The sequence below is a fragment of the Harpia harpyja genome, chromosome 7, assembly GCF_026419915.1.
Source record: "Harpia harpyja isolate bHarHar1 chromosome 7, bHarHar1 primary haplotype, whole genome shotgun sequence".
Lineage (NCBI taxonomy): Eukaryota > Metazoa > Chordata > Aves > Accipitriformes > Accipitridae > Harpia > Harpia harpyja.
The window spans coordinates 1,342,481-1,369,553 of NC_068946.1; the positions used below are offsets into that span (position 1 = coordinate 1,342,481).

General features: G+C 53.7%; 2 protein-coding genes across 3 annotated transcripts in view; one reads left to right on the plus strand and one right to left on the minus strand.

Annotated features, from left to right (window-relative positions):
• Window positions 1-39: 39 nt before the first annotated feature.
• On the plus strand, window positions 40-10,865 carry LOC128144100 (myo-inositol 2-dehydrogenase-like). 2 transcript variants are annotated; one of them, XM_052792465.1, is made up of 9 exons: window positions 40-1,040; window positions 1,172-1,693; window positions 2,690-2,760; window positions 3,267-3,375; window positions 5,374-5,504; window positions 5,797-5,904; window positions 6,863-6,981; window positions 8,303-8,459; window positions 9,274-10,865. In XM_052792465.1, exons 1-9 carry the CDS (start codon window positions 793-795, stop codon window positions 9,420-9,422), a joined length of 1,614 nt encoding a protein of 537 aa, XP_052648425.1. In that variant the 5' UTR covers window positions 40-792; the 3' UTR covers window positions 9,423-10,865. The 2 variants fall into 2 exon arrangements, 1 of the variants encoding a protein (XP_052648425.1); XR_008235974.1 differs by lacking the exon at window positions 6,863-6,981.
• Window positions 10,866-12,318: 1,453 nt separating this feature from the next.
• The window catches only part of TP73 (tumor protein p73), a 28,315-nt gene continuing 13,560 nt past the window's right edge, over window positions 12,319-27,073 (minus strand). The window contains 11 exon segments of the mRNA XM_052792472.1: window positions 12,319-13,814; window positions 15,532-15,625; window positions 16,633-16,702; window positions 16,705-16,764; window positions 16,948-17,102; window positions 17,396-17,520; window positions 17,842-17,930; window positions 18,393-18,535; window positions 18,942-19,051; window positions 19,560-19,675; window positions 19,758-19,944. Of these exon segments, the coding sequence (XP_052648432.1) occupies window positions 13,494-13,814; window positions 15,532-15,625; window positions 16,633-16,702; window positions 16,705-16,764; window positions 16,948-17,102; window positions 17,396-17,520; window positions 17,842-17,930; window positions 18,393-18,535; window positions 18,942-19,051; window positions 19,560-19,675; window positions 19,758-19,944 (1,470 nt within the window). The 3' untranslated portion in view covers window positions 12,319-13,493.

The following is a 27,073-nucleotide window of genomic DNA, read 5'->3' on the forward strand; positions in this document are numbered from 1 at the left end:
CCCTGCGAAAAGCTTCGTGCCTCCTCTTTTCAGGTAAGCAGAGCTGCTGTTGTAACCGTCTGAGTGTAGACCGTGGGTGGAGTTAATGCTCAGCCACAGCGACGCTGGCAGATAACGCGTTTTGTAGTTAATTTGCTGTGATGCTTATTAAACTAACTAACCTCGCTGTGTGAGGACTGGTAGAGCCGGCAGCACAAGGACAGGTTTGCCGGCGTGCTGAAACGCTGCGGGATGCCCCGGGGAGACTGCTCGGGGCTCTCCCTGCTGTTTTTTTTCTCATGCGCTCCGCTTCTCAGGGGAGCGAGAAAGGGGTTTCCGTGCGCTCCCGAGCGTTTTTGTCTAGGTAAAAGGAGCGGGGCGGCAAGAAGGGATAACGGCCCCTTTTCCGGACGCTTTCCCCCGGTACCGGTGGCCGGGCTGTAGCGCGGTTCCTGGCGCGGCTCTCGGTCGGACCTTTCGGGGTCTCGCTGAGCTCTGCCACCCGCGCCAGCTTCCACGGGGGACGCTTCTCCCGAGCCCCGTCCCTCCGTCTCCGCGCTGGGCAGAGGGGCGAGGGCTCTCCCGTAGAGGAGGTGGGGGGGATCGCGGCTGCGGGGGGGGGGGGCGCTGACGAAAGTTCTCCCCGCCGCCCGGGAAGGCCGTTCGTCCCCTCTGCCGGCGTCGGGCACGGAGCGGGGCCTGTACCCCGCCGTAGCGGCCCGCTACCCCCGCCGTAGCGGCCCGCTGCTAGGCAACGGCGGCGGGGCGGGGGGGGGGGCGCGCGCCTTCCGGTTCCGGTCCGGGTCCGCCGCCATGGGTCGGAAGAAGAAGACGCTGCACGACTACGCGGCCGAGTTCTCGGAGCTGTCGGTGAAGCGGCACCTCCTGGAACGGGGCGGCGGGGAGGAGGCGGCGGCGGTGGTGGAGACGCTGTACTGCACCTCCTGCCAGCTGCCCATGCGGGTCCGCCGCGACCGCATCCTCGAGCACCTCTCCTCCGGCCGCCACTACCGCAACCGCCGCCTGCTCCGCCAGCACGGCCTGCGCGCCCCGCTGCTCCTGTGAGTGCCCGACCCCGCACCGGGCCGGCCCCCGCTGACGGGACCGGCTGTGGGAAGCGGCCGGCCTCCGTCCCTCGCTCGGCGAGGGAGAGCCGGAGCCCTGGGCCCAAACCCTCCTCTGTCTCGCCCAGCTCTGCAGGTCCAGGCGTCGGTGCCGGCCTCCCCCTGCAGCTCGACGCGCCCTCCCTGCTCTCCCAGCCGTCCTTCGTCCTCGCCACCGCCACAGGCTCGGTCCCCTCTTCGCCCTCCTACCCCGAACCGCTGGCTGCCCGCCGACCCGTCGTCACCGCCGCCCCCAGGGAAGACCCGACGCCTTCCACCTCGGCCAGCCACCCCTCGTCTCTCACCGCCTTCCACTTGAGGATCGCCCCTGCCCCCTCGAAGCAGGCCGGCCGGCGAGGGGCCGCGGCCGAGGCCTCCGACGGCCCGGCGCCCGTCTTGCGGCCCGGCAGTGGTGTCGGTCTCGCCCTCTTCGGCATAGGCCTGGTTAACAAAGCCTTCTTCCAAAGCCTGATGGAGGAAAACGGCTGCTGCTTGCTTTACGTCGTGGAGGATCAGCTGGAGGAGGTGGAACTCACCTTCGGCACCGAGTTCCTGGCTGGCACCAGGGTGCTGCGGCAGCAGGACGCCGATGTCGCACTCAACGACCAGCGGTACCGTCCGCCGCGGACTCCCGCGCGCGATTCTTCCCTGCTGCCGGGCTCGGGGCGCGTGTCTGGTGTCTCCTCTCTGGAAAATGCCGCTGCGCCGTAGCGGACCCAGACTGTGCTTGTCTGGCCCCACACAGGGGAGCGGAGCGAGACCCAGGGGCTGTTACAGGCTAAGCCTTACGTAGCGTGTCATCTACCCGTAGGTGCTTCAGAAGTCTCCGAGAAGCTTAGCTTGACTGGTGTGCCCAGAACCGAGGGAAACTCGGAGTTTAGTTGCAGGCGGTTTTGTTAAGAAATACAGAAAACCCCCTTGTTTTCCTCCTTTCCCATAGAGCAATAAACAACAGGCTTTCCTGCTGCCTGCCAGTTTTTCTGCCATGGAGCAGCTGGCTGACTTTGGTGGCTCTTTTGAAACTGTCTGAGATAAGCGAGGATTGCTGTAAGTAGGAAAGGTTGTGGCGTCTTGCTTTACAAGTAACGTCTAGCAATGTGGTTACAGTCAGTTCTCAAATTGGTATTTTAAATCTCATTGTAAAAGTGAAAGGCGGAGCTTTTAAGGAAGATGGATTTAATGAGAGAAGCTAAAGCATGGTAATAAGCTAAGATGTACCCATTGCTTGTTTGGCAGCTCTACCCCATAAAGACTTTTGATTTCACTGCATGTGTTAACTAACAGCACTTAACCCGTTTTCAAAGGACACCTTTAAAAGACTTTATCCTTTAAGATGCAGGAAAAGCAATGCAATTCCACTGTGCCACTTGTAATTTTAACCTACGTATGTCCTGCCGTATTTCATCCTCGCAAGCAGGTACTGAGTTCCTTTTATAATGTAATTTGCTCTTCCAGAGCAGTGGGGTTTGATGTCTTTTTTTAACTCTTCCTCAAAAAGTTTAAGGCAGCTATCAGAAAAATAACTGTAACTGAAAGGAGCTTTTGAGCGTTGTTCATTCTAGTAAAAACCTTGTCTTCATTGAAGGTCTTTCTTTTGACTTCTGCAGAGTCTCTGGAGCCATTATTTGTTCACCCCCTGAAGAAGCCTCTGAGATTGTAATAGACGCTTTACGAGCGGGTAAGAGGAACAGCTGCAAATTCAGCTTTTATCTGTAGTCTGTAGCACACGTTGAGGCAGACCTTGTATGCTTGCTAAACGCTTTAAATGCAAATGCTTTCTCTTTTCAGCAGTGTCCCTTAAGTTGTGCAGACTATCTAATTGCGTAATGAAAGAAAAATTAGTCTACTGGTGACACCGATGTTAATGGCTTAACACCAGCGGAGTTTGTACTGCGCTGGTCCCGGTATGGCCACGCAGAGTGTCTAGTCCTAGAAATACCACTAGGACTCAAAGGAGAGCTGTCTATCAAAACAGTCACTGTTCTTGGGGTCTGTAACCAGCTAGTAAAGCCACAGCTGGAGGCCAAAAGGGAGTTAGTAGCATCAACAAATAAAAAGCCATACTTCAGTTTCATCAAACGTACCTTCTAGAATGTAATGACATGTATATTTATTGCAAGATAAAAACGTTTCATGAAGACCATGTCTTGCCTTCAATCCTGTGTCCTGTACCATTTTGCACAGGAAAAGGTGTGTTTTGCGAGAGGCTGCCCAGTTTTGACAGGCAGACAGCAGAAGCTTGTTTCGATGAAGCTGACAGATGTGGAAGACCACTGGTGTGTGGATTCTACAAGTAAGACCAGCATTTTTCTTCTGATTTATCCTTGAAAAGAAGCGCATGTCTGAAAGTAGCATTGATTCCTCAGGCTTTCCTGAATTTGTCCTCAAATAAACTTAGTTTCACTGCTGTTTGTTAACATTGTTCAGCTGGGAGTTAATTGGATTGGATTAATTCTTCGTGTTTAATGGAGATAAAATCTAGCTGTCATGAGATGAAAATAAATGTTCGCTCGAATGGATGCTAGTGGAACTCAAACGGTGAAGCTTTCAAAATGGGAAAGCTCTGGGTTTGGTTTTTTGTTTGTTTTTTTTTTTTTTTTAAAATGGCCCAAGGCAGTTGGGGTCTGCATCTCTGCAGTCCTTTTGAGGTTTTGCAAATGCTACAGCTAGTTGGAGCTTCAGAGAAGGAAATATTCTGACAGTGCTGTGCTGTTCTCTGAGGCATTTTCTTGGTCTGTGGTTTTAGGACATTTTTTGCTCATGGTTTTTTGCTCACATACAACCACCAAGTCAGGCAGATCTGTAATTTTATTAAGCGTGCAGCTACCAAGATTTGCTTTTCACTGCTCTGTTGTAAAGCGTTTAGTTTGCAACCCTGTTCAGTCTAGTAATGCACTGTTCGGTCTAGTAATGCCCTGTGATGTGCTCATGGTTTAGGCTTCTGTATGGAACTTCTGCCCATACGTATTGTACTTTTTCTGGATCTGACGGTATCTATCCTTTTTTCCCTGTTTGACAGCTTTGTTGCAGTAAACTAGAAATAACATTGGAAGAAGGCAGAGAATTAGCTGTGTTCTTTAAAACAGCAGCGGAAACGGCTGCTCTTTGAATATATTTTCATGGTACTGAAAACTCTTCCTTTTTGTAACTTTTTTATATTTTCACTGATTTCCTAATTTTATTCTGTACTTAGTAGATGACGTTGGTCCTGTGAAATGTAAGTGCATGCGTTAGCAAATACTAGTGAAAGCTTGGAGTAACTCTTCAACAAAAGAACAATCGACCTTTTGAAGTTCCTTTTAGAGCACTGTCTCTAGGGACACATTGAGCCCATCCACTACTTAACTTTCCACTCAAACTGAATTTCGAAACGCTGGGGTCTACCTAGAGCTGTCTTTTACCTCTGACTTCTTTCTAATGCCTTTGGAAGGGATGGTGCTTGAGGATTATTAACCTTGAGGGTTGCAAACTACGTGGCTGTGAAAATTCCGCTTGATGTTAGAATTACTGGCCAATCTGATGAGAATAGATTTATTAATCTTTATGAAGTGATATTTCCACTTGGGACCTTACATTTAGACCCTTATGATTAAATAATTGAAATGGAAGGAAAGTAGATTAATTTTCATTTGCTTCCGCTCTGTTCAACTTGCGGGGACTTGGGGAGCTCAGCTAAAAGCAAGAATGCCGCTTTAAACTTGTGCTCGGCATTTAACACTGCATGCCAAGTGGATGTGGGCTGTTAGTAAACACACGTGATCATTTTGTGCTCCTCTGCCGAGAATAGTTAATTTCATTGCAAATAAAACTTACTTGGACACATATGTATGTATTTCATGTACACTAGTAAGTAATTACACAAAATATCTGCCCTAACGTTTGCCTTTTCCATCTGAGTGCTATATGTACAGGTCTGATCCCAGCCATGAGGTTGAACCTCAGCTGAGGTTTTGGTCAACACTCAACTGAACTTAAACTTGTAGGCAGGGCTCTAAGAAGAACTGTAGGTCATTTACTGGACCTTTAAATGCTTTTAGCCCCCATAGTTTAATTTTTTCATTAAAGTTGTTAGTTTAAGTCCTCACAAGTGCAGATATTAGGCTCGTTTGCAAGAAGCAAAATTCATATATACTAAGTGGCTGAACTTAGAAAGCTGCGTCTAACCCCATCTGTCCGCACGCTCGCCGCTGCCTGCCAGCGAGTTGGCCTCGTGCAGCGCAGCGGTAACAGCAGCCCGGGTCACCTCCTCCTTTTCCAAATCCTGTACCGCATTCCTTGTTTCTCTTTGAAGGCGCTTTGACCCAGCGCTGCAGTTCTTGTACAAGAAAGTCCGTGACAGCCAGGCGCTGGGGAGGATCCACCGGATATCAACAATTAGCAGCATATATCCAGCAGCATCTCTGAGCTTCCTAAAAACATCAGGTACCGAGCAGCTTTCTTCTGAAAAGTTTGTTCGCAAAGGACTGGAAACGTATCTTGCCCCGTGTTCTGGTGGAAAGTCCCCTATGTTTGTGTAACCTTAAGACGCATGGGTTTTCTTTTGAGGAGCGTTTTTTTTACCCATTTTTGGTTTTGTTGCTTTTCTTGGTTTGCTTCTAGTATTAGTTTCTTTGATGTAGGGGGCTTTTGGATCGATCTCGGTGCCATTCAGAAACATGCGTTGACTGTGGGTTTTAAATGTGGAGACCTTAATGCCCAGTTTTGCTTCTTCCAGGTGGAATTTTTTATAATGCTGCTGTGCACGATATAGATATTATCAGTTTGTTGTTGGGAGAGAGTGCACCAGATACAATATTTTCACTGGGACATGCATTCTGTGCAGGTAAGAATAAATCTTGTGATAGTTTACTGTGTACCTCTGGACTTTAGTACTAAAACTGGGAAGAGAGTGTACGAGAGCACGGTAGCCATGACATAAAAGTTCCATCATGGAACAGTTGAAAAAATAGCCTAGTGAAATAGAAGGCAAGTTTCTCAAGCAGTTGTCGTAGACAGGGTATTTAGCGATGATTTCTGAATTCTGTCAGTTCCCTGCTGATGTGAAGCGGTTTCTGTGGAGGTATTGCTGAACTCCACTCTGTGTGTGCTTACAAGAACATCAATGCAGTCTTTTTCAGTTCTTTGCTTTCTCTGATTTCTCTGGCGCTTTCCTGTTGATCTCAGCACAGTTAAAGATGAGAATTTACTCTGGATTGTGTCAAGCTGACGGGCACACTCTGGGTTACCAGACTAATTTAAACTAACCATAAAACTGGAAGCTGCCATTTTTTAAATGGGAATGCAAAGTTTTAATTAAGGTAATTGCAGCTGCTGCCAACCTTGACTGGCTGTTGTTAGCAGGTGCGGTATGCAATGTTATAATCTATGGTAAAGCATTGAAATGCAACAAACAAAATGCCCCAGGGAGGATTTTGTACCATCCGCCTCGTTCTAGCTACGTGCTGGAAGTTGCCTGATCTTGGTTGTAATAAGCTGCAAAGGAAAATGTGTTTGGAAGTAGAAGTGGAAGCCTTCTTTAGGGAGAGCCACGGGCTGGGAAGGTGGAGTTCGGGCCCAGGGGCTGCGTGTTTCTGCAGAGCTTGTTGTTCTCCATCAGAAGGGCCGATAAAGGTAAACCAGCTGGTGTACGTTGCAGAAAGCGCTTTGCTGTCGCCGTTGCTTCCTGTTTGAAGGTATTGTAGAGCCAGTGTTGCCTCGTAAAGGAAGAAGAGCACTTTGTAGTTGTAGTACTTGCTGGTTTGCTGTTCCTGGTGTGAGCGAGTGCCTTTTTTGTCACTCAGATATGGCCTACTTGAAGGATGCAGACACTGTAGCGGTCAGCATGAAATTTCGTAGCGGAGCAATTGTTACTTTGGACGTCAGTCAGCACTGCACTAAAAGCTGTGATCAGAGACTAGAGGTGCGTTCTTACTTTTAAGTCAAGTCTGTCGCGACACCGCAGGCCAGCACGAGTTTTACCCAGTACACGTTCACATGGGGCAATACATGTTGTGCCCCATGCATATCCCTGCAAGCACGTTTCACAAAACGCCTCTGTACCTCGGCAGCAGTGGATTGCTTGCATTTGTTTAATCTACCATCCACTTTCTCTTTTGTTACCTGAATTTTGCCTCTGTTTACGTGTATTCTGTTGGGGTTATAAGCTGCATGCAGTCGTACTAGAGCAGGAATTGGTGTCAGCTCTCCTGAGGCTGAAATGTTGTCGCACAGTTCATTTGTTGTCTTTCCAGGGTGTTTTTAGGTGTATAGCAAACCAAGAGTTAAGGATATTAAAGGGGAAGAAAAGAGTATACTCGGAGGCAAATTGTCTGTAAATTCCGAAGGTCATGATTTATAACAGATGCGTGGGCTGGATTTGGGGAGTGATATCTGTTAAAGACTTAAAAAAGGAGTGTCGTGGTTTAACCCCAGCCAGTAACTAAGCACCACGCAGCCGCTCACTCACTTCCTCCCCACCCAGTGGGATGGGGGAGAGAATCGGGGGAAAAAAACCTAAAACTAGTGGCTTGAGATAAGAACAGTTTAACAGAACAGAAAGAAAGAAAATAATAATGATAATAACAACTATAATAAAATGATGATGATGATGATAACAAAAAAAGGATTGGAATATACAAAACAAGTGATGCACAATGCAGTTGCTCACCACTTGCCGACCGATGCCCAGTTAGTTCCCGAGCAGTGATCCCCCCCAGTTTATATAGTGGGTGTGATGTCACATGGCATGGAATACCCCTTTGGCCAGTTCGGGTCAGCTGCCCTGGCTGTGTCCCCTCCCAACTTCTTGTGCCCCTCCAGCCTTCTGCTGGCTGGGCATGAGAAGCTGAAAAATCCTTGACTTGGTATAAACACTACTCAGCAACAACTGAAAACATCAGTGTGTTATCAACATTCTTCTCATCCTAAATCCAAAACATAACACTATACCAGCTACTAGAAAGAAAATTAACCAGGACAAGGAGCTTTGCTCAGGTGAAAAGAAAAAAAAAAAAGAGGTATCACATAAGTGGAAGCCACTGTCCTATAACATGTGCCTGGTATTTTCTGTCGTGTCTGATCCGTCCAAGGGGGTATGTCAGTTGTAACTGCTAATTTTAGAAGCTACATTTTTTTCTTGGTTGTACAAACCAGGGCTTTTATAGGCTAGCCAGGTGTTCAAGAGCGAAAGCACAATAACTTAAAAACATTGTTCTCTTTCCTGTTTGCTGCCTTCCCTGCAGGTTCACGGTTCTCAAGGAACATTACGGGTAGATAATCAGAACCCCCTGGGGATTACAGAGCACGGGACTTCAGTATCCATATATTCACAGACCCAAGCTGATCGCTACAGAGATGCACACAGGGAGCTCTTCCGACACTTTCTGAGAACCCTGAAAGGTAGGACAAAGCTTCCATTGATGGCTAGTGTTGTTTTGGATTTGCTTTCAGCGAAAACTTCCCTTGGAAGCTGTTCCAATAGCAATTGCAATTTAGTGTTTGTGTCTGAAACCCCAAAAAGAAATGAGTAGGTGTGAAAACTCAGCGTGAGATTCGTCATGGTTAAGTTTAAGCCAGTGTTGTGTAGGTGATGAGCAAGCTCCCTGTAAGCAAACATGGGGTTTCACGGGCTGGTCTGCCACCCTGACAAGCACTGGTGTTCTCAGCGGATGCGTGTTGAGCACGACAGTGCATGCAGCTCGGTAAAAACACGCGTGGAGTGGGTCAGCCTCCAAAGGAGCTGATAGCTCGGTGGACGTGCAAACAACTAACCTTGTTTCAGTAAATGAAAGTGAATGACGCAGCTTCGTTGGGGGATGTGCTGCTTTTCTCACTTTCGAGTCAGTGAGATGGGTGACGGAGTGTTGATCTGAAACTGTGTTCTGAGAAGAAATGAAAATGGGGAGGGAAAATTGCGTTGGACCTTACTGTCATTTGTGAAGAAAGCAGCCATTTCTAACAGCAAGGAGACCCTCATCTAGAGTCCTGGCTGCCCAGAAGGAATAAAAATATTTCTGTTCTGCTGGCTGCATTGACAAAAATACAGGATTTTAGTCACAGGACAGGAAGGAGAAGGGGCTGAAACTCTCTTTTCAAAATCTGAGGCCCCAGCTCCAGGAGCTGAAGAGGGATGCCGTGGTGGGCAGCGATGTGCTGAAAGGCAGAGCAGGTGATAATACAGGTTTCATCCAGCGCTTCGTTCCTGTCCCTGCAGGCAAGGAACCCCCCGTGATAACCAAAGAGCAGTTTCTCTGGACGATTCAGGTCGCTGCAGCTGCTGAACAGTCCTGGAGAAATGGATCTGCTGTTGACTTGCGCAGCGAAGCAATAGATTCGTCTGTAATCAAGACTGAGATAATGTGACACACGCTGCTGTGTTCCGAGGTGAAGGATAACAGTTAAGCTGTGCTACAGTGAGGTCTTTCCACCTAGTGATGTCTCTGCTGTAGCCTTAAAATAAGACTTGTGGTTTCCGCCAGGAATGCCCAGAAGACAGAGGCACTTTTGAACGAGAAGCGCTTGGTGCTGAGGCTGCAGGTGTTTCTTAGCATGTCAGCCAAAGCCCTCGAGAAATTCTGGGTGGTTTCATCCAGACGGCTTTTCCTCTCCAGGGGAGAGCTCTGCTGGCTACTGAGCTCTGTTTTTCTGGGAGAAGACTGGCACTCCTCGGGCTGTGGTAAGGTGTTGTAGACCACCACCAGCCGTGATGGGAACAGTGCGAGCGAGTGGCTTTCCCCACAGCTTCGCAAGCGAGACGACGTAATGCTCCAGAAAAATAGGGGAGCATCTGTCTGGTCCATGCTCATTTCCCTTCAGTATATGCAGGAATGTGACTTCTGTGCTGAACTCGCCTCTGGGCCTCCTATTTATTGTTTTGGTTGTTGTTTTTACTGGGTTTTCTAAATCTTTTTGAAAAGAAGTTATGATCTAATTTTCTTGGGGGGTGGGGAGAAAAGATGAAAAAGCAGGGAGGGAGGCTCCTGACTGTCCTGTCGTTACAGAGACGAGAGACTTCGTAGTAAGGCCGTAAATTAAGGCTATTCTGTAGAGGAGCAACGTACTTGGGCATTTCAGTAATAAACACTGCATTATTAAAGGGTTTCTCAGAATGCAATCTGTGAATTTGCACAGCGGCCCTGTACGACAACTGTTACTGGGACACGCGGTTGCTGGGCGGGTTGTTCAGCACCGGGGCTGAGCGTTGTCTGGATTACTCGCTGCAGCAGCCGGGTAGCTCTCTAGAGGCCGGTGTTTTCCTTGCTTAAGTGCAAGTGTTGTATGTTAACATTTTAGTAGCAAAATTGAACTAATAATCATGTTCTTTGAGTGTAGGAAGGGCATCTAATTGCGTATTTTAAAGGTGGGGTTGTTTTTGGTTTTTTACAGTCCAGCAGATTTGGAACACACACCACAGAAAAAGATAGTGCCTTTAACAACAGGCAAGCCTGCTTTTAAACCAGGTTCTTTGTACCTTTTTATTCTTGTGTTGAGTTTATTACAGATGTATGGATTTGACTATTCTTGTCTGTTTCTCACACGCCAGTTTTCAAGATCTTTTGAAAGCTTTTTTTATTGTATTAAAATAATGTTCTTGCCATGAGTGTAAGTTTATAAATGACACTTCTTGCAAGATTCTTTAGTTCAATCAATTTCCAATTCCTACATATGGAATATATATTACTAAAACTAGAAATAGCGCTGACATTTATAACTAAAGGCAATTCTCTCGTGGTAATTGGTTTTAACGGTGTAATTTTTCAAACTCAGAAAAGCTATGTCTTAACGATAAAGATTGCTATCAATTTCGTTCTCTAGTTTCTAGTCATTTATTGGAAAAAAAAAAAGTTTTACCTATAAAGAAGTAGGCATTTGCCTCTCTGTAATCGCTGTGGCAATTTATTAATAGCAAGCGGATTTCGTTGTGTTTTGGTGGGTTTCAAGGCTGGCTCTGTGCAGCAGTGACTTCTGCGGGATGTACGCTTCCTTCAGTGGAGCGTTGGGACCAGAAAGCAGCACCGAGCTCTTTCAGGGCAGGTAGGGCCGCTTGCGTACGGGGAGCAGACTGCTCTTGCATGCTCCCCGCAAACGGTAACCCCAGTTGCGGAGGAAGGCTCTCTGATCCCTCAGGCTGGCTGTCCTGATGTCTGTAAGGAGCAAAGGGCCTGTTAATGGCACTCGTGCTTTGGCAGCTGCTGCTGCTCCTGCGCAGAGCTGTGTCTCTTTGTAGCTTCATGGTTGCTTGATGAAGCAAAGCAACTTCAGGCCCTTCGAGGCCTTAACGCTTTAAGGCTTACGCTGGTATAGGAGGACGCTTTCTGTACAATGCAAGGAAGACTTTAGTTGCCAGATGTTGTAATTCCCACATGTGCTTTTATTGTCTTACAAAAAAAAAAAAAAAAAGAAGAGAAACCACAGCTATAAAAATAACACATTTTCCAAAGATAACATTACAAAAAATACCATTCATACCATGGTTGGAGTGTATCAGTTAATACTGCCGGAAGAAGCCTTAGTGAACATTGAAAACGTGAATGATTGTTTCAAAACCTTTAAAGCATTAAAGTGCTTTAAGTTGCTGTTATCTTAGGCCACAGGTTCACATTTCAGCAACGCCAAAGGAGTCGGGTTCCTAATCGGGGTAGAGGGGCGTAATGGCCTCCAGGACGGTACGCTCGCACCCGCGGCTCACCCCGGGCCGGAGAGCAGAGCAGAGCCCGGCATGGGAGGGAGAGGAGGCCGCCTCCTGCGCGCCGAAGGCTCGGAGCTGCGGTTGGACACCAAGACAGAGGCGGCGGAGGGAGGACCTGGGCCCCGGGGCTGCTGGTACGGCACGTACAGGGTTCACACTCGTTTTCCCCGTGATCCTCCCTTCGAGTGGGGACAGACCCTGGCCTGCAAGGAGGAGAAGGCGCAGCTCCGAGGCGAGCCCTGAACGTCGTAGGTAGGACTCAAGCTCTTTCTTCTTTTGCTCTACTGGCCAGAGGGTCCAGGGATTTGCGAAGGGTCTCCTAGCTCCGTCCGTCTGGAGGTCTCCATCGCAGAGGCAACGCGGGGAGGAGACGCAGCAGCGGGAACGTGCCAGGCAGCGTCGTTTCTGCGTGGATCCCTCGGGCTGCCCAAAATCTCGAGCACCCCAAGGTTGAGGGGGCAGATGAAGCAGCTCCCTGCCCTCCCACCCTCCGTCCTTCCATACAGCGGCAGCCTCTGTGCCGTGCCTCTCCGAGACCTGTTGTGGGATGTCACCTTTCAAAACGTGTAGTCGTTAGTAGGGGAGGGACGGAGGGAGGGAACACGCCTGTTTGCGTCCTTGCTTTCTGCTGAGGTTTTTTTTCAGCCTGAAGCAACAGACAAATTAAGCCTGGAAAAAAGGACCAGAAACAGAAAACAAAACTGGAAAGACCTCATGTGGTCACCTAGTCCATCTCCTTGCTCCAAAGTCGGACCAAATTTACGCCGCCCACGTTCCTGCTCGCTGGGTCTAACCTGTCTGCAAAACTCCCCTGATGGAGCAGGGAGGGATTATCCAGACCTCTGACTTCCCAGGAGAATTCACTGGCTTGCCCCCTCCTCTGCAACTGTGTGAAAGATATTCAGAGGAGAAAAAAAGCTGAGTTTTGAATAGGTGAGGCTGGAGACATGATTTTCTGCATGTTTACGTGCTAGAACGTGAAATTAATTTACTTGACACTATAGTGTCTCAGGCGTAAGTATCAATTTTTATAGCTTACATGAAAATAAATCTTTTTTTCTCCTTACAGCACAATGAGTATACTGTATATACATTTGCTTCTGTTTATATACACAAATATTTAAGTACATGAACACATAGGGAACTGACAAACAGGTTCTTTCCTGCTCTACAAAGAACTGGAGGACAGGGGTACTTTTTGGCAGTCCGTCAGGAAAGCGGATTGTGTTGTTTTGCATCAGTCACAGGCAGGTATCTGTACAGAAACTGGAACAGGTAAGGGCTAAGTCCTTTTTACAACGATAAAGACCTGTCGGGCTTGGACTCCACGGAGAATATGGGGATAGGGAAGCTAGTAATGAAGGCTGGTCTCGCCAAGAGAAAAATGTGCCATCTTTACGCCGCATCTGTCGGATGCGGGGATCCTCCAGTAAAACAAGAAACGGCGTAAAGCACCGGCAGGTGCCTCCCCTGCCGCGGGCAGGCAGAAAATCTGCGCTCCGTTCGGCGAGCTGCCTCAGCCGCCCTCCTCTTCCCCTCTGCCGAAGCCACCGCGGTTTCCTCTCCGGAGCAGGAGCTTCCCACGCGCCTCGGGGCCGTGCATTCACGCACGGCTGGCAGGTCCCCTCTGGACAACAAAATTACACTTTTCCAGACACCCAAGGCTGCAAATATTTGTCACGGGGGGCGGGGGTTTCATTTGCCCCCCCCCCCCAGGTCTCTTGCTGCGGCCTTCTTGGAGACCCTCAGTTGATCTCTCCCTCCGTGAATTCTTCCTTTATGGACTGTTTGCGAGATTTGCAGTCCGGGAGGTCGAACCCAAAGTCTGCCCACTCGTCGGCCCCGCCGCGGTTGGGGATGGTGATGGTGTGGCGCACGCGAAAGTGCACGGCCTCCATCACGCGCTGCCGCTGCAGCTCGCCCGAGCTGCCGATGGAGATGGTGGAAGCGTTGCTGCTGGAGCGGATGAGCTGCTGCGCCCCGTAGTCGTGGCTCTGTTTGAGCTCCTGCAAACCTCTCCAGATGATCATCCTGTACTGCTCCGGGATTTTCAGTGCTCCGAGATCCTGGAAGAACAACACCGCTGAGGCATAGCCGGCGGAGACGCGACTGTACCGGTGGGAGCGAGCCCCGGGCTTTGCGGGGGGGCACGCGGGCACGATGCCCGAGCACCCAGCGGTGGCAGGGCTGGACCTCCCCAGGGTCACGACGCCAAGCCCACGGGTGCATCCCCCACGGGCGATTTCTCATTCGTAACCAACGGCCAGTTGACCAGTTACTCAAACACAGCTTTGCAGGTTTGAAAAAAATTTTTTTTTTTTTTCTTTTCTGGGGGGGGGGGTAGTTCACATCAAACCGATGTGAAACTGGGAGGGAAGGGACCTTTGGGTCCCTTTGGGTCACAGGGGCAGCGTGCGAAGCGTCCTGCTGTCTGTCCACCTGGGAGAGGAGCCGTCAGCCAGGCTGGCTTCTCCTCCGGTCCTGGCCCAGGAGGCTGGAGCAGCATCTGCCCCTGGGGACCAGCATCATGTGCTAACGCGCCGACACGGGCGATAGCAGGCTGTTACGACGCTATGGGCTGTGGTGGTAAAGCCAAACGAGGTCGAAAACCTCAGGGCTGGGGGGGGCTGCACCAGAAGGAACACCGTCGTAGCGGAGAGCTGCCAGAGGGCCACGTTAATGCCAAACACAGAGACTCACGTGAGTGTTAACTAGAGAAGACAGCGAGTATGCAATTAGTAATTACAAATGCCGACTCGGACACACAGCTCAGCGATCTGATATGAGTTTTGGCCATACCGAACGTTTCCTTTGACAGCTTACAGACGGCCACGGAGTTAGTTCAGAAAAACGGTCCAAAACCAGGCTAAGGTTACGCAACTGGCCCCAGCTACCAATGAAAAATCATCCTGTCTCCAACAGCTGCGTCACCAAAGCGTGGTCGCGCGTTTTGTCGTAGCTGCCGGGTGGACGACGGCTACTACAAACTGCCTGGGGGCAAAAGGGGATCGGGGCGGGAGCTTTGTCTCGGCCAAAACACCAACTCTGGGATTTACAGGGCTTCCTATGGCTCAAAGGGTTTAGGATTTTTTTTTTTTTTGTCTCCCTTTTTCTCGTTACCCTGACGGGCTGGGGAAGCCCCTGCTTCGGTGCCACCCTCGCTATCGTCACCAAGAGACTGCGCTTTAACCGAGAACGGCAGCAGCAGAGGGCCGACGCTCCGTGCAAGCTCAGGTACTTCCAGCATCCCCTCCACTGTCTTCCAGGCCAGCTTTTGCCTGACCTGGGCTGTTTCGTGCCAGGGTTCCCTTAATACAAATGCCCTGGGCTTGACTCCTGTGTTTCAGCCTCTTTTGTCTTAAAGATTAACAGGGGAAGACATAAGATCAGGTTTAAAACTCGCTGAACCGCGGTGGAGGTGTTCCCGCTGGCTCTGTGGGTTTTGGGTTACTTTGCTGAGCACCTCAGCCGTTTTTTCTGTGTTTGCTAGGTGGAAAATCTACCTGCGGCCTGCTCTGGGGATCTTTTTAGCTTTTTTGTTTCCGACAGTCTGGAAGAACAAACTGAGGCTATTGTGGTTGCTACCGATGACTGAGCTACGGCTAAATCCGAAGGACCAGACAGGATGCGTAAATGGAAGGCATAAATCCTGGGGAGCATATATTCTGTGTGACAGGTGGGTGCACAGTTTTCCCTTTCCTTTTAAAACGGTTTTGTCCTTGCTTTTCAGATCAACAGCTGACAGAAACAAGTGGTAAGAACAGATCTTCCCAAAGCATTTACCTCTATGGATAGGTTCTGCAGGTGGTAAATATTCTGTAACCCTTGTGAGGTGAAATAGTCGATGCAGTTTGGACACCCCAATCCTGTTAAAAAACTGCAGAAAAAATTTGGAAAATACAGTGCCATTAACTTCTCACGAATAAAAGCTGTGCTCGCAAGCATCGCTGTAGCGGCAAACCATGTTTCAGGCCACCGAAAAGGCTGCGGTGGGGGCTCCTGCTGCCTCCGGCCTCGGCAAAGCTCCCGCAGCCCAGAGGACCGTGGCAGGCACGAGGGTGGGCGAGAGCTCGTGCTGGGGGGCTCCGACTGCTCCGTCAGCCTTTCTGCCTGTGGCTGTTGCCCTCCCGAGCGTGACCGCCGTTGCCACTAACGCCAAAGTGAAGCACTTTGGGACTACGTTCGTTCCTAAGACTATGGGTTTTGTTTTTTTTTTTTCTCCTGATCGTCAGGTTTCAGCTCAGTAACTTTCTGGGAATAACCCATGGGAGCTCGAGCTGCCGGGGGAGGGAGATGGGGGGCATGCCTTGGTCTGGGCAGCGGTCTCCGCAACGTGCAGGCTGGTGGTGCGGGGGTATTTTGCACATCGCGCTGGGCTGCAGCTATGCACCTTTAGCGAGGCTGCGCGTACAGCCTCCCTGACGTCGGTAGGGTCTCTGTCGAAACGCCTGCGGTCTTTTTGAAGACTGAAACGTTAAGAAGTGGCTGCAGACCTGTTAATGCGTTCCTGATGGAAATAAGCCACGTGGACCCGTTTCCGGGCATTGCTGGCGAGGAAGGGCAAGGGGGCAGTTCACAAAGCTACGTGCCGGTTTGACATGCAGGAAAAGACTCTCGCTGGGATGCATTTAACTGCTAATTAGGCAGGGATGGATTACCCAGGTAGAGGTATACGAGGGCAATAGAGGCTTCTAACTGGTGGGTAGCTGGGCTTCAGGTTCTGAGATGGGAGGAGTGGCCTATGTGATTTCGTGAGCAGTGATTTCTCAGTTGGGGCCAGTGGCCAGTTGACCAGTTGCTAGACAGATCTGAAGGTTAGAGTGAGGGACAACAGCAAGAAACGTCAGAGGACAAGACAGACAGGGCATCGGACGCCTTCCCTACCTGACAAGGCTGGGATCGGGGTTGTAGGGTGGAGGGGGGGTGCAGTGTGATCCGGAGACCATGGACTGGATGAGTGGCCCCCATTCATTTCTCCGTTGGGTTGCATGGGGTGACTGTTTAGCATTCCGGGTCCTAGGCGGCGGCCATGCCAAGGCAACAAACAGATCCATTAGACGTCACCCCGACCCCGATAAAACCACCCGCTCCCTCGGCGGGGAGCCCACGGTCTGACGGGCAGGGAGAGCCCCTGCCGGCACCGGCTGCCGCCCGCCCGCGGCTGCCGGCGCTCGGCACCCGGCGAGGCGAGGACCTTACCCATCGGCCCCAGGCTGGGCGCGGAGCCGGAGCTGTGCTGCGCTGGCTGCCCTACCAGCTGGTTGACGGAGGGTAGCTTGTTGAGTCCTCCGCCGTGAACTTTGTTCATGGGTGAAAGGACGGGACCGTAGGAGGAAGGCGTCTGTAGCTGACTCCTGCTCGGGGAAACCAAGCGGCCGGTCAGCCTGCAGCGGGTGGGATGGAGATGTTCCCCTCCGGCCGACCGGACTTCCCTGCGGAGGCTTCGGGCAGCCGCACCGATGCGGGCTGCGGCACGGAGAAGCCGCTGTGCACCCGTTGCGGCTCTGTAGCGGTTGCAGCCCTTGCCACATACCAGGCATTCGGCAGACGTGCTGTGAGCCAGCGGGCCAGCCCCAGACGGGGGCTGCTCGAGGGCTCTCCAGCCTCTCCCTGCTGCCGGCTTTTGGGGGGCTGCGGTGGTACTTACTGCCTCTGCAGGAGCTGCTGCTGCTGCTGCCGGTAGGAGTCAACCAGCTGCTGCGGGACCAGCTCCACCAGCTCCAGGCTCTCCTTTATCTTCATCAGGATCTCGAAGTTCTCCCGGCCTCGCACCTGGAGGAAGGGAACAAGAAGCCCAGGGCTTCGCTTCGTTCCCGTCCCACCTGGCCACCTTCCTCGTGGCCCCTTTTTTTCCACCCAGCCACGCAAGGTGCGGTGTCCCTGTGGCCAGGGCTGCCTTGGACACGTGCATCCACAGATGCTTTTGCTCCTGTTCTCGAGGTCTCTGCTCAGCCCCCGTGCCCGCCGCCCTGCAGCAGACCGTGCGGCCCCGTCCTGCCCACCATCGCCTCCCCAAAGCGTTTCTCGCAGAGGGGACGATGCCACCGCTGTCCCGAGCCCAGCTCTCAACCAGTGCAGCTCACCAACACTTACAGGCACGTAATACATCTCCTCTTCCCCGTGCCTCCGTTTCTTAATGCCGGTCCCCAGTGCTGGGATGCCCTGGGGGCTCTGCTTGAATGCTGGAAAGGAGAGAGAGAGGAAGAGGGTCAGCGTGCTGTCCTCGGGAGGGCAGGACACAGCTGGGAGCACCTTGGCTCCTTGCAGGATTTAAGCTCAAGCCAGGCAGGATGCTAGCTGTTCCCCTGGGTTCTGGCATTGGTGATGTCCCTTTATTGGTAATAACAACAAAGAGTAAATATATCTGGACACGAAAGCCTGCTCAAACAGCTTTGCACTCTGGCGGGAAAAGGAGCGGGTCCTGTTTGTGAGACTTTAGATTTAGTCAAAGCATCACGCCTGGATGGGGATTTGAGCCCGACCTTCTGGAGCGCAGTGATTTCGGGTGCGATGGCAAAGGGGCTGAGGCAGAAGCATCTGCACGGCTTTGAGCGGCAAGGGGGGGGCAGGTGCTAGCCGGGAGCCTGCGGCTGTGGCGGAGCAGTGCCCTGAGCCCCCCTCCCTCTCCCGGCAAGGGGACTCACTGCGTTTGTTGGCGTTGCCGTTTTTAGCCGCACTCTCGTTCAGGGCTTGTTGCTCTCGGTAATGGTCTTCATCAGCTTTGCGGTCTCTGCCGGGACAGGCACAGATCCGTCCCTCGAACGATCTCCTTCCCAGGACTTGGCCGCTGGGAGGAGAGAGAAATCGGTGACCCTATTTCTGCTTGGGAAGTGCATCGCGGCTCGGTCCAGCGCAGAAACCAGACCAGCCGAGTGCCTTCCCGTCCCTCCATACGCATGGATTGCTCGGGAAGCAATCGAGCCCCCAAGGTACTGAGTGCAGGGAGCCCCTCGGCAGCGGTCTCCCCGGGGGGAAGAGGAGCTCCTGGGGCAGAGGAAGGCTCCAGCTGCAGGGGGCAAAGCCGACGCTGGGCTGGATCCCCGGTCCCTCCGTGCCGGCTCTTTTCCTAGCCGGCAGAAAAGAGCCTTTCCCGTGCCGTGGGCTAGGGCTGCGGGGGGCTGCCATGTCCCCTTCCCCTGGGGGGAGCTCCCTGCAGGGGAGCGATGCCCGTCCCTGCTCCCACAGCCACTCACTCTCTCGTCTCCAGGGTGATGATGATGAGGATGGGCCTCCTGTTCATTCCTCCCACGCAGCTGCTGTTGCACATGAAGTTGTACAGGATGGTGGTGAACTCGGTCCCCACCTGCCCGGGAGGGGAGAGCAGGCGCTGAGCGGGGAGTCACGGCGGGGGGGGGGGGGTGAAGGCAGGCTGGGCCCCCCTGGGGAGTGAAGAGGAGGGGAGGCAGGCTGGGCTGGCGCCTTGGCAGGGCGAGCAGGGGAGCACCAGTGAAGGGTGGCGTGGGGACGATCCCAGCCGGGAAGAGGGGTCTGCACGAGGACTGCGGGGGAACCCCAGGGCAGGACCGGAGGGGATCTCCCTTTGCACCCCGCTTCCCAGGAACGGGATGCTCTGGGATGCTTCACAGGGCTGGGAGCCGCACGTGCTGGAACGCAGCCGCCACCGGTGCGGGGAGCGAGCAGGGGGTGGCCTTAGATGTGCCAGGGCGAGCGGGATGCTCCTGCCCTTTGTTTCCTACCAAGCAGCCCTCAGCACCAGCGGGTTCACCCTCAGCACCAGCGGAAACCCGGCTAGAGGCAGGGGCTGGTCCTGCCCCCCCCCACCACCACCAGCCCCGGGAACAGCCGGGTACCTGCGGGGGCTCGTAGGGCACCATCACGCTCTGCCTTCCCGTCACGGGGTCGTCCACGTACTGGGACAGGTTGTTGCCTTCCACCCGGATGAGGTGGCTGGCTGGGGCCGACTGGCCTGCGAGGCAAAACCGCCGCGTTAGAGGACGGGGCCGTCCGGGATGCTCGTCCCGCGCGCGGGGCTGGAGAGCAGCACTCACCGTCGTTGAAGTCACGGCCGAGCTCGTGGTTGGGGCAGCGTTTCACCACTTCGGTGACGTGCTCTGCCTTCTTGTAGACGGGCATGGCCCGGATGATGGTGCCCGGTGGTGGGGGGGTGGACACCTTGATCTGGATGGGACATGTTTTTGCGATCTGACAGTAGAGTTTCTTCAGCAGGGGGGAGTACTGGAAAAGAAGAGACGCCCAGCGGGTGAACGTCACTGGGCCCGATGGGGCGGCGGATGCTCCCCTGCTTGCCCTCGGCTTCCTCCGCTGCTGCGGTGTAAAAGCAGCGTTCCCTTCCCTGCCCGGGCCGACGCTCCCGCCTGCGCCGAAACAAGCGTTTCTGTTCCCTCGGCTCCTCTCGTCCACCCGCCTGCTGCTTTCTCACCGCTCCAAGCGAAAGGCGAACGCGGCAGTAAAGCAGCGAATTAAAATAATGGCTCGTTATAAAACCGATTACCGCCTATCGTGTCGCAGCCGCCCTGGAGGGACTATGCCAGCGCAAAGCGGCTCCGTGTACCGGCAGAGCGAATCGCTCCAGCGGCGCCCGGGCTCCGCGGCTGCTCCGTGACGGATCGCGGCGTTGCGAACTGCTATCGCACATTCCCAGTGCGTTGCAGGGGACGGCGACCGGAGGAAATGCAGCCTGTCTTTGCGATAACTGTTTATTCTCTAGGCTCGGTATTTGTTTTTCCCCTGGAAATATTTAAATATGACCAAATTTGCCCACGCTACCTCGTATCCGCTTTCCACATAAACCAGATACAACCACCTACTGGGTCCAGGGCTGGGCGCTGTAGAAAGGGTTTCCCAGCTAGCCTAAGTGCTCTGGCAAAGCAGGAGCACCCGCTACATGGTGACTTAGAGGAAATCTTGCTGAAAATCAGCGTAAACCCTCACTTATACATCACTCGGCCCATTTGGGAAGCGTTACCATCCTGTACCTGTTATCGCACGCAGCTCCCGGCCGAGCCGAGGGCTGGGAGCACGGAGGGCACTGACGCACCACAGCCTAAGGAAATCGTGCTTAACGTCGTGGATGGAATCACAGCTAATTATGCAAGACCTCGGAGTTTAATTCTGACTAGCACGTGCGACACAGAGCGGGTTTGTCCTGACCACAACTCGATCCTTTGCAGCTGCTCGCAGTGACAGCGGTGGCTCACAGAGGGGACGTTGCGGGGACCGCTCGCCCAGGCTGGCCGCGGGAGGAGGATGCTCTGTGAGCAGCTGGAGGCGGCTCCCGGAGTCGCTTGTTAATAGAAAACGGCTCAAGACCACTAAAACGCTCCCTGGGATGGCCCAACGGGATTCGCTCGGTTAGGAGCGAGAGGCAAAAATCCCCTCGCGAGGACGGCGGACCTGCTCAGCACGGGGGAAGCTCCTGGTGGCACCTGAAAACGGGAAGGCAACGGCAGCCTGGAGAAAGCGGCGTGCCTGCGAGCCAGCCCTGCTCGCAGCGCGGCAGAGCCCCTCGGCCATGGCGTCTGGGCATCTCTGCTCAGGGCCGGGAGCCAGCGCCGGGGCCGGGGCCGGCCCGACCACGAGCGACCGTCTGGAGCGAGGCAGGGGCTGGAGGAGGCTGCACGCCGCTTCCAGAAGAGGGGTGGGGAAGGCAGAGCCTGTCCTTCGCCTTCCAGTAAACGCGTGTCTCGGCTCCCAGGTGCGGGGATGTGCAATTCCCTTCCACCTCAGCAGTGCCATGCTGTTTTCCATCTCGCAAAGAATGTGTTTGCTATACAAGAGCCCACCCCTGCCGCACAGAGAGGAGCCAGTCCCTGCATGGCGGGGCATGTTCTTGCTCAAAGTATTTTATCTCATCCCCACAACGCCACGCCTGATGCCAAAACAATACCACCGTGCAGGGTACTTGTGGGGATGTTAAAGCTTGTCCTGAGCCATCCAAATACAGGTGTGCTGAGGGTAGCGAGGCTCCCGCCGCCGCTCCGCTTTCCCGGTGGCGGGGCTGTTTCTGAGCCAGGGCTTCCCGAAGCAGGCGGGCAGCAGGGCTGGGCAGCAAGCCAGCCGCTCGCGCAGGACTGGTAGGGCATTTAGGGGGCTGACGGGGATGGCTCAGCCCTCGTCCTCCCGCTGCCGTCAGCCCGGTCCGGTGCACCCCACGCATCAGGCGGGTTTGCAGAAGGGATCTGTGCTTCCTCATCCCGCTGCCCTTTCCGTAGGCGAGCGAACCCCCCCCCAGCCTGTGGACTGCTAAAGGGGCAAACGAGACAAACCACTTTCAGGTGGTATTTCTAGGGAAGTTCGGGGGAGATATACAGGGGAGGGGCTTCTGCCAAAGCAAACTGCAGCAGCTCTGGCGTTGTGAGGATGCCTTGGACCGATGCTTGGCCGGCAGCAGGTACTGGAGAGGGAAGCCAGCGGGCTGGCAGTGGATGCGTCCCGGGGGCTTCGGGCTAGAGAGAGCAGGAAGATGCTTTGGTCATTAGAGGGTGTGATTGGGAGGTGTAACATGAAGCTGAATCTGGCAGAAGAATTAATTCGCAGTATCGGAGGCATGCGGACTTGCCCGGAGAGAGAGGATGCTCAGGAACGCCACCTTCCACTGCGGTCCCCCAGTTTTGCACTGGTCCCTGCTGACACCGACTGTGCCTCGACTCTACGGCCAGGTTAGCTTCCTGGGTGCGATCCTGCACCTCCTGCACAGCAGGGATCGTGCCTAAGCTGGAAGCACAGGCTCCGCTTGGAACGCACTTACTCCCCTCTGCCCGGCTGGAGGAGGAAGCTCTCGTGCGGCCGTGGCCCGCGTAACCTGCTCGCCCGCAGCGCGATGGGGGTTTAACGCCCTCGTTTTGAGGAGACAACGTGGCAAAACAAGGGTTATTTGGAGGGGGGCTCTTCCTTGCCAGGTGTTAAAATACTGACAACTCCTGTCAAAGGATCCTTTCATGTAGACATTCCCGGGCAGTCCTCAACATGCCTGGGAAATATAACTGCTCTGGAAGAGCAGAGGTGCATTATATGGCAAGTTCTTTGGTAACAAATTCTCTCATTATACCATGTTATGACATGGATAAATCTCTCTTAAATAGCAGAGCGATTGCCCCGCAGGGAGAAAGGCTGCCGCTCAGCACAGGCATGCCTCCACTGATAACCTTATCGTGTCTTAACAGCTCCAGGATTGCCTTCAAAGATCCTTCCACAATAACAAACTATTCTTTTAAGGAACTCCGTGCTGATAACTCTGGGCAAGAAAGTCAGGGCTGTACCCTGTGCGGCCGCGCTCCCAGCTCCTCGCAGCGTACGGCCGTCCTGCAGCCTCATCGCCAGCCGCTGCTGGGTCCCGCAGACCCAGCCTGTTCACGGCCACGGGGCGAAGGAGCACTATGTTTTTAGGATGCCAGGAGGCTCTACAGCCCCAGCCATGTTTTCAGCCAGGAAGAGCCCTCGGCGATGTACGGTCTCCATAGGGGACAGCAAAATGCACATCTTGCTCGGGTGCCAAGCAGAGTGCCGAGTAGAATAGCTGCTGCTGCTGCTATGTGGTTCTCTGTATTTGCTAATAACCTGCCACACGTGCAGCCCTGTGCAGGGCTGTGCTGCATACTCTGATTTACTTAACAAGGCACAGCTGAAGTGTGCACACACAGCTTACAGAGAGCACAAAGGCACTGTGCTTTCCTCAAGTGCAAGACAAGCCAGTTGCAAAGTGGAACCCGGGCATTCAAAATGCCAGTACTTAATCGCACAGGTTAGCGCAGCCGCCCCACGGCTTGGTACTCTTCTTTTGCTGTGGCCCTGCCGTGGCCCCATTTCTGTCACCTGTACTGGGGGTGAACCTCGGGCTGCTGGCTCGTATCCTTCCCGATCCGCAGCATTTGGACAAGCTGACCTCTTAAAACTGGCCACGCGTGGCAGCTGGGTCACAGCCAAAGCTCACGTCGCTCACGCTGCCACCAACTCGCTGCTGCTCCCGGGCGCGGGAACAGCATCTCAGGACACCCGAACACTTTCCTGGCGCTGGTGTGTCAGCTCATCCAGACCTCAGCCCCCAGATTTCTTTCACGCCTACAGAAGACCTCAGGTACGTTCTGCCCTGGGCACCTCCTGCCTTTGTTTTTGGGTCCTGCTCTACCCTTTGGACCGTTAGTGTCTGCCTCCCCAGTTATGTTATTACTAAGGCCATCTCCGTTCACAGAGAATGTCAGAGTGTGTCTGTTATTGCGCGTTTGCAGAGCACAACAGGTTCACGTGTCAGTGTGGCTTGTGGGTGCTGGTACGGTATAAACAGCAAACAGCGGTAATAGCACTGAGCAATCTACCTGAAGCTTATGTAAACCCGCAGAACCCATATTCCTCTCGATTTTTTCTGTAGTCACGCAGCTTTTGATGTCAGCCCTCATCTGCTGGGCTGAAAGTATAATGGCACCTCCATCGCTGTCCCTCCCCTGTTACGGTCACCTGTCCTGCAGCGCAAGTGCAGAGCACTAGGAATAACTGGAAAAGCCAAATTATTTAAGCACTAGCAGTGTGTCAGCATTAACCTCAGGTTCCCTAGGGACTTGGTACCCCAAAGCATCTTTAGATGGGGTTTCTTTCACCTCTGTGTTTGAAACGCGGCTACTTCTTGGGCGAGACAGAGACCACGCTGCACCGACGCCGAACGTGACGGGAACGAAGCCCGGCAGAGCCCCGTGGTGCAGTCGGCCCCGGCGGGGGTTTGCCAAGGTTGTCCTGGTACTGCTGCCCGCTGTATCCAAGGAAATGTTTTACACGCCACGAGATCCAAAGGAGCTAACGCCCCACAACGATTCATGGCGACTGATAGGGCTGCAGCTGCGAAGCAGCATTGAAATGAAGTGTCAGCAGCCGCCGCTGCTCACCCTGAGCAAGTACCCAGGACCCGGTCTGGAAGAGGCCACCACACTGCTCAGGCCCGTAAGTTACTTCTCCTGCGCTGGAGGCGAGAGCGGGGAGAGGTGTTTTTCCCCATGGATGCCGACAGCCTCGCACAAAAAATAACCTGAGGCTTCTGCGTGGAAAGACCTACCGGCCAAGTCCATCTCCCCCCAGCCCTCCCTGGGCAGCAGAACCGCTAGGAGGATGTGTCCCAACAGATTCGGAGCTGATAAAATCTTATTTATCTTCAACTGTTCACACTGAAGCGTCTAGACTTGCCTGCTTCGGGAGGGCTGCAGCCAAGTCCTCCCTTCTCTCTTGAAGGAAATGATTTGCTCAACAATTACTTTTTCCACAAATCCTCCCCCCTCCTCCCTACCAGCCGCCTCCTCCTCCTCCTCCTCTTCTACATTCCAGTCTCCTCATTAGCTCTACTCAAGACGTGTCCAGGACTGCAGTCAATGGATCCCAATAAAGCCACTAGCCTGGCAAGAGAGAGAGAAGAAAAGTGCTGCCTCCGGCTGCTAATTTCCTTGCGCTCCCCAGCAAGCAGCTGCGGAGCTGCATCCTGGGACAGGTTCAGACAGATCGCAGCGGAGAGGTGATAATAATGTGTCTGTCATCTTACTCAGACATGTAGCATCTTGCAAACCGCAAATACCGTTAACCGGCTCGGACGAATCTGTTACGACAGATCCTGGAAGACGTGCCGACTACAGAGCTAATTTTTTCTTTCTAATTTTTTTAATAACCGTTTTTTAATCACCAGCCTATATAACTTCTCACCGCGCTGGAAATTCCGCCCAAAGCTACTTTGTTGTACTATGAGCTGGGTTCAAATATGTCCAGCGCGTCACCGATGCTCGAGAGGAGACCGTCCACCGGTGCCCGAGGCACACGGGTGGGCTGGGCAGCAGAGACGCTGCCCGGGGATGGCCGGACGGGATGCCCCAACATCTGCCTCCCCGTGTCCGCCGGCCCTGCACCACGGTGGCAAGGCATCGGGGCGATGGCCGGGGCCACCGCTGGCCGTGCCCAGGATGGGGGGTTCTCAAGGCACCTGGTAGAGCCCCTCTGCTCCCCCCCTGGCCATCAGCATCTGCAGGGGACCCCCGTCACCCGCAGGTCCCCCCAGCCCCGCTCCCGTGAGCGCTGGACCGCCGGCGATGCCTCGGGGCAGCAGACCAGCATGGGGAGGCTGCGTCGGCTCCAGCCTGCGTTCTTCTACCTTCATTATCGTGCCGCTGCTGCTGATTAAAACCCCTTGGTTCACCCCCAAAGGAGTCCTCTCCCTTCCTTCCCCGGTGTGCACATCCTTAAAATAACTGCCAACCAGGATCACAGCCGTTCTTAGTCACTGCTCAACCAGCCGGCGCTGGCACGCTCAGGGGTTGTTTTAATCTTTTCTAGTAAGTCTGACTCCTTCTGTGTGTCTGGACGCTCGGGTCCCCTGACCAAGCCAGCGCTGGGGTTCCCCCTCATCCGAAAAGGAAGCCAAAAATCCAGCGAGGCAGTTATTTCACGCTGCATTATCCAGACTGGATACAGGGAGCAAGCTGGGAGGGGAGGGAAGAAAAGGCTGAGTTGGGCTTGGGATTCACTGCTGGAAACGAAACGCAAAAACCAGAGCAGCAAGACCTGGACTCGGGGCGGGGGAGACCACCGCCTCTCGCAGCATCCCTGGCAGGCTGTGCCGAGCAGGAGCGAGCTGCTCCTCCTGCTTTCCTACAGCCACCGCCTGGTGTGGGCACAGCCAGAGAACGTGGTTTATTTACCGAGGGCCCACCCAGCATCTCTCTCCCCCTCTCCTTTAGGCGCCGGAGGTCAGAGCTCCCAGGAAGGCTTTCAGCCACGCTTCTCGTGGCGCGGGACGCGGCCCCGCGTGGTAAAACCTTCTGCTGCCAGCGGTGCAGAGGACTTGGCCGGGGCGGTGAGCGCTGCTGGCTGCCGCGCCGGGATGCAGCCGCCGCGCTCCCCCGGGGCTCTGCGGGAGCCGCTGCCCGAGGCCAACTGCTGGGCCAGAGCACGGACGTGCGTTTCTTTCTGCAGCCTATTTATTATCTCCGTTCCTCCAGCGGGTCCCTCAGTCCCCACCTCCCCTGTGTGTTTCAGATCCCAGCGTAGAGGAGCTGGCCAGAGCAACCTCGTTTCCCCGGCGCGTCCTCTCCCACCTCCGCAGCAGTCCCTGCAGGAGAGCGTTGCCTTCCCGCTGGAGCAGCAGTTGCCAGTAAGTCGTTCTCTTGACCTGTGCATACCATACACGTTCGAGATAGTGGAGCTGATAGTGGGATCGTGTTGGAACATCGCACACCGAATTCCTTTGCCTTTTTTCTTAATTCCATTGTGTCTGGAGCTCCTGGAGCCTCATCCACGCCCTGTGAAAGCTGGTGGAAAGCCTCCGGTGGGCCAGCTTCAATGGGCTTTGGAGCGGGCTGATGCTGAGGCTGCTTTCCTA

Excerpts from the sequence above, each read along its gene's own strand:
- LOC128144100 (XM_052792465.1), top strand. The coding sequence starts at position 793 with ATGGGTCGGAAGAAGAAGACGCTGCACGACTACGCGGCCGAGTTCTCG. Across the intron at positions 1,694-2,689 it reads GTCGCACTCAACGACCAGCG|AGTCTCTGGAGCCATTATTT; the intron begins GTACCGTCCGCC and ends TGACTTCTGCAG. Across the intron at positions 3,376-5,373 it reads CTGGTGTGTGGATTCTACAA|GCGCTTTGACCCAGCGCTGC; the intron begins GTAAGACCAGCA and ends TTCTCTTTGAAG.